This window comes from Mandrillus leucophaeus, unplaced genomic scaffold (assembly GCF_000951045.1).
Source record: "Mandrillus leucophaeus isolate KB7577 unplaced genomic scaffold, Mleu.le_1.0 Scaffold338, whole genome shotgun sequence".
Lineage (NCBI taxonomy): Eukaryota > Metazoa > Chordata > Mammalia > Primates > Cercopithecidae > Mandrillus > Mandrillus leucophaeus.
The window spans coordinates 3,295,170-3,305,247 of NW_012103565.1; the positions used below are offsets into that span (position 1 = coordinate 3,295,170).

At 42.9% G+C, this 10,078-nt stretch overlaps 1 protein-coding gene across 1 annotated transcript in view; it reads left to right on the forward strand.

Moving 5' to 3' along the window:
* The window catches only part of CAB39L (calcium binding protein 39-like), a 146,057-nt gene extending 138,158 nt beyond the window's left edge, over positions 1-7,899 (forward strand). Inside the window, exon 10 of the mRNA XM_011988798.1 lies at positions 7,525-7,899. Coding sequence (XP_011844188.1) covers positions 7,525-7,704 — 180 coding nt within the window. The 3' untranslated portion in view covers positions 7,705-7,899. The remainder of the gene's footprint in view (positions 1-7,524) is intronic.
* Positions 7,900-10,078: the final 2,179 nt, after the last annotated feature.

A 10,078-nucleotide genomic window follows, 5' to 3' on the forward strand; every position in this document is an offset into this window, starting at 1 on the left:
TTCTGTTGTGGGCCCAGTGATGCTCATAGACACCCAACCAGCTTGCAGATTTAAGGATCAAGTCCTTTCTTAAACAGGAAAAAGTTAATGGTCTCTGATCAGTACTAGCAAGTATTGTGTCAAAATATTCTAAATTATTACTCAGATGTGTGGTCACATGAATAAGGATATGGTTGCCTTATTTGACACTTCGACAGGGTGGGATTTGCTTGGAGTAACTTCCACGTAACTGTAACAGGAGCATCTACAGAGCATGCCAGGCTTGCAGCACGCATCAAAGGCGTGAGGTCAGCACCGCAGAAGGCTAACTTTTCTGGCTCAATCCCTGTTGGCAAAATAGAATTTGAATGAAATTAATGGATATGTGTGTAAGATGTAGATATTTTATTTTGCATGCAATGCCTTCAGTTTTAAAATGGAGAGTGCAATATTTTCAGTCTTCTAAACTAAAAATATTTGAGTTGTGGTCATGATATTTGCCTTCCTCTCACCATGCCTGAGAACTCCATAAATCACATCTCTCAGGCATGTTATATAAACTAAGGGTTACAGGCAATAAGGTGGCATTCTAAAAGGAGAAGTCCTGGGTAGTTTCATTTGTTTGGGGGTGGTTTGAAAATTACATTAAAAAAAATGGGGACAACAAAGACAACCAAAAAAAATTCTATCATGGACATAATATTCAAAAGACTTGGTTCCCTATATCTATGAATTAGAAGTGTGTTTCTTATCATCAGTGGGTTCATCTCAGGCCTTGACCAGTGTCCCGGCTGCCCCAAGGGAATCAGGCACTATTGCATTAGCTGACTCCAATCAGCAACTACCTTTAGAGGAGGCAGAGTTCAGAAGCCATAAAAAATAAAAACAAGAAAAAATTTAAAAATGGGGCACAAACTTAGCATTTTCCTTAGGTTTATGGTACAGTGGATGAATTCAGTGGAATTGAACCAGTGATGCCTGTCTGCAAATTCCAGTACATTTTACATTTATTTTGGTTTGCAACATCAGTTTGTCTATTGTAGTTAATCTTTTTTTTTTTTTTTTTTTTTTTTTTAGAAAGACTGTCATGAGTTATTTATGTAGTCACCACAAAATGCCAGGCAATTTTTAGCTAAAACTTCACAGTAACTCCCTTGTAAACAAATGCTAACCAGAGCAGCCACGCATTTCTGAAAGGTATTACATAAACATCAGGCAGTTTGTATAAACAGGCCTGGAGTCCCCCCCCTCCTTTTTTTTTTAATATAAGTAACAATTTTAGTTTGTTGTGGTAAAATTCACACAACATAAAATTCAGCATTAACCATTTTAAAGTGTACAATTCGGTAACAGTTAGTGTATTTACGATGTTGTACAACTATCGCCAATATCTAATTCCAGAACATTTCATCATCCTAAAAGGAAACCCTGTACTCAGTAAGCAGTTACACCCCATTGCCCGTCACCCCCATCCCCTGGTGATCATTAGTCTGTTTTCTGGCTCCATGAATCTGCCTATTCCAGATATCTTATATTAATGGAATCATACAGTGTGTGGCCTTTTGTGTGGTGTTTTGTTCATACACTTGTTTTCAAGGTTCATCCATGTTGTAGTATGATCCATCAGCACTTCATTCTTTTATTCTTTTTTTATTTTTATTTTTATTTTTATCTTTTTGAGACAGGGTCTCGCAGTGTCACTAGACTGGAGCACAGTGGTGCAATCTCAGCTCACTGCAAACTCCACCTCCCAGGTTCAAGGGATTCTTCTGCCTCAGCCTCCCGAGTAGCTGGGATTACAGGCATTTGCCACCACACCCAGCCAATTTTTGTATTTTTGGTAGAGACAGGGTTTCACTATATTGGCTAGACTGATCATGAACTCCTCACCTCAAGTGATCCACCTGCCTTGACCTCTCAGAATGCTGGGATTACAGGTATGAGCCACTACGCCCAGCCTAGTACTTCATTCTTTTAAATGGCCAAATAATATTCCATTGAATGGGTATACCACAAATTTGTTTATCCATTCATCAGTTGATGGATATTTGGGTTATTTGCACCTTTTGGTTATTGTAAACAGTGCTGCTATGAACACTACTACACAAGATTTTGTTTGAACAATGTATTCCATTTTTAGGAAGGGAGTTGCTCAGTAATATGGTAATTCATTGTTTAACTTATTGAGGAACAGCCACTTTTCCACAGAGGCTGTGTCATTTTATATTCCCAGCAGCAATAATTTCTTTTCTTTTTTTCTTTTTTCTTTTTTTTTTGAGACACAGTCTCGCTCTGTCACCCAGGCTGGTATGCAGTGGTGTGATCACGGCTCACTGCAGCCTCAACTTCTCAGGCTCAAACAATCCTGCTGCGTCAGCCTCCTGAACTACAATGTGCACCACAATGCCCAACTAATATTTTATTTTTTTTGTAGAGACAGGGTCTTGCTGTGTTGCTCAGGCTGGTCTTGAACTTCAACTCCTGGGCTCAAGTGATCCTCCCATCTTAACCTCCCCAAGTGATGGGATTACAGGCATGAGTCTTCATTTCTGGCCCAGGGTTTCAATTTACCTCCGTCCATCTTGGCAATACTTGTTACCGTCAGGGTTTTTTTGTTTTTTGGTTTTTTTGATTTATTTTGTTTTTGCAGCCATCCTAGTGGGTGCGAAGCGGTATCTCATTGTGATTTTGACTTGCATTTCCATAATGACTAATGATTTTGAGGATTTTAAAAATGTGCTTATTGGCCATTTGTATATCTTTTTTGGAGAAATGTCTGTTCAAGTTCTCTTCCCCTTTTTGGAATGGGTTTGTCGTTGTTGTTGTTAAGTTGTAAGAGTTCTTTATGTATCCTGGAGACGAGACACCAATCGGATATATGATTTGCAAATATTTTCTCCCACTCTATGTGTTTTTTCACTCTCTTGATAGTATCCTTTGATACCCAAAAGTTTTCAATTTTGGTGAAGTTCAGTTTACCTATTTTTTCTTTTGTTGCTTGCATTTTTGGTGCCGTATCTCAGAAACCATTATCAAATCCAACATGATGAAAATTTACCCTATATTTTCCTGTGGAAATTTTAGTTCTTATATTTAGGTCTTTGATTGATTTTACTTTTTATTTAGAGTAAGATAAGGGCTCAGCTTCATCTTTTGCATGTGAATATCCAAATGGCCTAGATTGAGTGTTTTTTGTTTGTTTGCTTTTTGAGACAGCATCTCACTCTGTTGCCCAGGCAGGAGTGCGGTGGCACCATCACAGCTCACTGCAGCCTCAACCTCCCAGGCTCAATTGATTCTCCCACCTCAGCTTCCCGAGTAGCGGGAACTCTTAGCCAGCGCACTACGGCAGGCACCTGGCTAATTTTTGTATTTTTTGTAGAGAGGGGGTTTCGCCGTGTTGCCCAGGCTGGTCTTGAATATCTGGGCTCAGGCGATTCACCCACCTCAGCCTCCCAAAGTGCTGGATTTAGAGGCAGGAGCTGCTGCACCCAGCCTCTGTGTTGAGTGTTTTTGTCCTGAAAAGGTGTGGGATTTTTTCAAACTCTTTTTCTGTATCAGTTGAGAAGATCATGTGGTTTCCCTATATTCTGCTAATGCGGTACACGTGTATTAGTTTTCTAGGCTGCCATAACAAAGTACCACAGACCAAATGCCTTAAAACAACAGAAAACACAGTTCTGGAGGCCAGAAGTAGAATACATATACTGTTCTCATTAAGCCTCACGGTTACCTAATGGCACTCAGGTACTGTCATCATCCCCATTTTTCAGATGAAGAAACTGAAGTACGGAGAGGTAAAGTTTTGTAGGATCATACAGCTAATCAGAGGTGGTGCTGGGATTTGGGCCCAGGCTATGTGCTTCTGAGTCTGCACTGTTAACCATAATACTATGCGGTCAAGTTTATTCACATGACTCAGCCTGTTTCCTTATTAACAGATGAGGATAACAGCTCTTATACTTCAGGGCTGTTGTGAGGGTTAAGTGTTTGATGAGTGTGAAACAGCCCCATGAATGAAGACAACCAGCTGGGAGGGCTGTGAACTGGCCACCCATGGTCGTGTGTACAGTTGACCAGAATTAGGGTGATGGGGCAGTGACGAGTCCTTGGATTCAGGTCAGGCACTTTGCCTCCAGCAAGCATGAGTCCCCACAGACAGTGACAACAGAAGGCTTTCAGAGACTTCGTTGTGCTGACGCTGCTGATGTTCTCCAGCACATTCTCTCCACCCAGACAGGCAGAGGTCCTTTTATTTCTAGATAACAAAACTTGGCTGGTGGACACACCGCTAACATGTAGGAGAGGTGGAATTTGAACCCAGGTTCCAGAGCCGGCGCCACCTTAGCTCCCACGTTCCCTTACTCATTCTTACTGTTGCTCCCACGTCCTGTCCCGCGCACCTCAGAGCCTGCAGTGGGACAATTCAGTATTCCTGGAATGCTGCTCTTACCACCACGTGTAAACATACTCTGCCTGACTCATGGACTAGCTCTCATGCCACCCACACCACGAGCTTTCCTGCTCCAAACCCAGAAATGTAATGTCATCGCCACCTCCTGGGATGGGAGCCTCCGCAGCCTTGTATTCCCCGCATTGGTACTCAACATCCTAGGGTAGTTTTCTCCTTCCCCACAGTTGCTAGGGTGGAGGAACCTTAAGGGCTTAGCCGTGTAACCCCCACTGCCCCATAACTAAGCCCTTTCATAGTGTGTTCCTTGTAGAGTTGGGTACTGTGCAGCTATGGGACAGGGATGGGTGGGCAGAGGGGGTGCCAGGCAGAGGCAGGAGGCCAGACCATCACACCAGAGAGCTCTGTAGGGCTCAGAGACACTTTGATCTGCATTCTGGCCATTGAGTCATGTATGTAGCAGTAACTAAGGAGTGTGTCTGTTACAAAATAGTGCACCAGTCAACATCAGATCATGGTTTCCACCAGGAGTCCACAAAAGAATCTCTGTGGAACTTCACAGAAATACAGAATGCCAGACATCCACCACAGACCTGCTGAGTTGGCATCTCTGGGAGGTAGGACCTGGGCAGTTGTAATTTTTTGTTTGTTTGTTTGTTTGTTTGTTTGAGACGGAGTCTCACTCTTTCGCCCAGGCTGGAGTGCAGTGGCGCAATCTCGGCTCACTGCAAGCTCCACCTCCCGGGTTCATGCCATTCTCCTGCCTCAGCCTTCTCAGTGGCTGGGACTACAGGCGCTCACCACCACTCCCAGCAAATTTTTTGTATTTTTAGTAGAGACGGGGTTTCACCGTGTTAGCCAGGATGGTCTCGATCTCCTGACCTGGTGATCCACCCGCCTCGGCCTCCCAAAGTGCTGGGATTACAGGCGTGAGCCACTGTGCCCGGCCCGGCAGTTGTAATTTTTAAAGCTTCACATACGTGACAAACAGTGACACTGGTGACCTCCAGGGAGGGAAGGTGAGAGGAGGACTATTCACATTTGTCCTTTTTGAGTTTTGAACTAGGTAATGATATTATGTGTTCAAAAAATAATGTTTAAAAACCATAAGCTCACTCGTACTATATGTTGTTTATGTTTAAATATCTGTGTAGTAGGAGGATAAGGATTAAAACGTGCCCAGAGATGGCAGCACACTGCTAGAGGTGGGAGGGGAAAGGTGGAAGGTGAGGGTTTGGTTCCATTTGTAATGTTTTATTTGTTTAAAAAGAGACACTTGAGGCACAATGGCAAAATCTATTCAATTTGTGAGGTGAGTATACTGGATTTGTTATGTTATTATCTGTTTGAAAGATTTTATAGTTAAGAACAAATATTTAAAAGTAAAACAAAGTATGAAATATTCATAGCTAGCTCCCACGTGCTCCTAGCTAGTGACTAAGGAGAGTGATGGGAAAGGTGAAGCGCAGGCCTGTGGCGCTTAACAGCAGGCAGTCGTTCTGAGAAACGCGCTCACTAGGCGATGTTGTCTGTGCGGGAACATCACAGAGTGCATTTGCACAGACCTGGATGGTGGAGCCTGCCATGCACCTAGGCTATATAGTGTGGGCTATTGTGCCTACAGCACAAACCTGTACAGCATGTTACTGTACTGAATACTGCAGGCAATTATAACACAATGGTATTTGGGTATCTAAGCATAGAAAAGATGCAGTAACAATATGGCATAAAAGAGAAAAAATGGTACACCCGTATAGGGAACTTACCATAAATGGAGCTTACAGGACTGGCAGTTGCTCTGGGGAAGTCAGGGAGTGAATGGTGAGTGAATGTGAAGGCCTAGAACATTACCGTACACTACTGTAGACTTCATAAGCACTGCTTAGACTACACTACATTGATTTTAAAAAAATTTTCTTGTTTTAATAGTAAGTTAACCTTAGGGCCAGGCATGGTGGCTCATGCCTGTAATCCCACGGCTTTAGGAGGCCAAGGTGGAAGGACTGAGACCAGGAATTCGAGATCAACCTTGGCAATCACGGACCTGTCTCTACAAAAAAACTTTTTAAATTAGCCAGGTGCAGTGGCATGCACTTGTAGTCCTAGTTACTGGGGAGGCTGAGGAGGGAGGATCGCTTGAACCCAGGAGTTCCAGGCTGCAGTGAGCTGTGATGGTGCCACTGCACTTCAGCCTGGGCAATAGAGTGAGACCCTGTCTCAAAAAAGTAAATAAATAAAAATAACCTTAGCTTACTGTAACTTTTTACTTTTATAAAAAGTTTATTTTTTGATTTTTTAGAACTTTTTGACTCTTTTGCAATAATACACCTTAAAACAAACAAGTTATACAGCTGTACAAAAACATTTTCTTTCTTTATATCCTTATTCTTTACACTTTTTCTATGTTTAAAGTTTTCTGTTTTTTACTTTTTAAACTTCTTTGTTAAAAACTTAAGACGTAAACCCTCACATTAGCCTTGGCCTACACAGGGTCAGGATCATCATGATCACTGCTTCCACCTCCACATCTTGTCCCCCTGGAAGGTCTGCAGGGGCCATAACACCCATGGAACTGTCACCTCCTATGATAACAGTGCCTTCTTCTGGATACCTCCTACGGGACCTGCCTGAGGCCGTTTTATAGTTAACTTTTTGTTTAATAAGTAGAAGGCGTATACTCTAAAATAATGAATAGACGTATGGTATAGTAAATACATAAACCAGTACCATCGTCGTTGATTATCAAGTGTTATGCACTGTGCATAATTGCATGGGCTTGAATTTTATGTGACTGGCCGGGCAATAGGTTTGTTTACACCAGCATCACTACAGACACATGAGTAAATGCATTGACCTACGACATCACAAGGCGATGGGAATTTTTCAGTTCCATTATGGTGCTATGGGACTCCAATCATATACATGGTCTGTCATTGACTGAAACGTCATGTGGTGCGTGACTGTACGGATCACCCTCACTAAGAATTAGTGTCAGTGGCTTCTATACATTAATAATATCAGTCACGCATGAAACACGAGTAGTGTGGGTGAGGTCCCTGGCCTGCACCGTTGTAGTGTGGGTGAGATCCCTGGCTTGCACTCCCATCCTAAGTATTTGTTTCTTTTTGTTTCAGGTGTTTGTGGCCAGTCCTCACAAAACACAGCCTATTGTGGAGATTCTGTTAAAGAATCAGCCCAAACTCATTGAGTTTCTGAGCAGCTTTCAAAAAGAAAGGGCGGATGATGAGCAGTTCGCTGACGAGAAGAACTACTTGATTAAACAGATTCGAGACTTGAAGAAAACGGCGCCTTGAAGAGCTCCCTAGCCCCTGTCACAGTCATTCGTCTCATTTGTCCAGTTTGTACAATGTGATATGTCAGAAAGCCATCATTCTTGGGAAGACTTTGGAGGTGCCTATTTTTTTCTGTTGTAATTGTTCTGCGTAGATGGAATATAAACATTTGAATGGAAAAAAATTAACCTAGAATAATATATTCATTTTAATCAAGTCTGTGATTATTTATGTGAAATCAGAGCCATTGTATTAGGTGTTGATAAAAACAATTTTAACTTGCAGACGTGAGCCCCTGGGCACCATGAGCCACTAAACGGGAGCTCAAATGAGAGGCATCACCAAGTCTTCAAGGAAGACTGAGTTCTCAGGAGAGAACTGGGAATGGGGCCAGGGTGCAAACGTGCTTTGCCCGTCTGTAGGTAGACACACAGATCGCTCAGAGCACTGCGAGATCCCAGAAGGTTACATTAATGTTTTCAGTCATTGTGTGTCCTTCGCTGCTGCCAATGTCTTTGGACTGTAATCAGTGCATCCATACCTCCCGGAATCCAGTGCTCCCACTCAGCTCAGTCTCCCGTCCCTGCCTGTCCTGCATTTCATCCCAACTCCTCAGCGTGGCCTCAGTGGGCGCGCCCATGCCTCCCGCAGTCCAGGTGAGCAGGGGAACAACTGAGCAGGAACAGGATGGATCAACAAGGGTCATGGGGAATAGAGGACCCACAGGGTGAGACCTGCTTGCTGGAGAACTGCGAACACGTGGCTCTGGATAGAGTCACAGCTGTTCCATATTGACTTCCAGAGAGTGAGTGAGGGACAGAATGTTTCCTTCATAATCATCATGGGTGAATGCTTTCTGCTGTAAGTGTATTTTAGAGTGGGAATCACCGTAGTGGAACGCCCAGCAGGCACAAACATGGGTCCAGGGAGTCTCAGTGAGGAACTTTTATCAATAGGAGGACGTAACCATCGGAAGGAGAAATGATTCATATGTGAAAAAATTCTCAGATCCATCAATAAATTGTTTTCAGTTTGTTTTCTAATAAGCTGTCATTCTATAATTGCCCATCACAGTCTTTAGTGAACACATAGAAAACCTATACTGTTTTGGTCCTGAATAGTCTCTTGCAACCAGGATGATTGAGGTATTAATTCATCTTCCTTATAAAAAGGCATGGAATCAAAAATATTTTAAAAGGCCGTGGTTTCGTTTCAGACATCAAGCATCTAAAATGGGATTTTAAAGCGATAATTTACAAGACATGAAAGGCACAATTGTTGATCTGTATTTTTTATACTTCAGTTTCTAAATCGTGAGTCGTTGCCTTCCACAGGAACCCTCCCTTTTTACAATACTTGAGTGTTATGTACTTTCTCTTCAGTCAGGTGTTTCTGTGCCCAGAGAGGGAAAGAGAAATGTGTTCTCCAAGATTGATCCCCTTTGTAGATTTTGTACCTGAAGAATTACCTGGCAGGGCACCACCCTTGGCTAGGTCCAGGTGTGTGTCTCTTTCTTGCCTGGCATGGACCCCGAGGCAAGGCATGTGGAGCCTGGCGCACCTCCCCGCTTTGGCAGCTGTGGCCTCTCTGACCAGTGCCCTTGCAGGAGGCTGGCCGGAGCAGCCTGATGACCTGCACTCTTTAGTCACTGACGTCAGATTATTTCTATAACATTCCCTGACAGTTCAGAGTCCCTTCAAATCGCACTTTTCTGGTTTTGCTTTTTTAATTAAAAGAGATGAGTGTAAGTATAAAAAATGAAGGTGAAATAACCATTGGAAATGTATTTGATTGCTTAATACTGTTCCACAACATTTTGGGATGTATGTTTTCCTTTGGAGAGTAAGGCCTTATTACTATTCTTTTCTGATAAAGAAAACATTTTATTTCCTTTGGGCTTCCGTTAGCTCCTTCCTAGCAACCCATTATCCCAGCTCAGTACCTTTCAAACAGAAAACTAGGATTCTGGGGTTTTGTTGTGGTCTAAATTTGTAAGTTATTAATGTGAAAAGCGGAGCAGGAAGCTCACAGATTTGTTTGCACAAAGTTCACTGTAAATACTGTGAGAATTGAATTCTGAAAAGGTCACATTTAGTGATTTCAAAAGCACACATTTAAATGAAGACTGACTAAATAAAACGTACCACACACTTCTTGGTTGGTTTCATTCCATTGCATGCTGTGTGGCTGTGTGTGTTCTTGTCACCATTCCAGGCAGGGAAACCCTTATGCTGCCCCAGGGCCCCAGCACACCTTCCTGTATGCCCCACCAACCAGTGACCCTGCACCTGTCCCATCTTCCAAGCTACACTAACCACCATTGACTAGGCAGCGCCTACTCAACCCTGAATCTACACATCCCACGGTTGATGCCTCCCCATACCTGGGAGTCTTT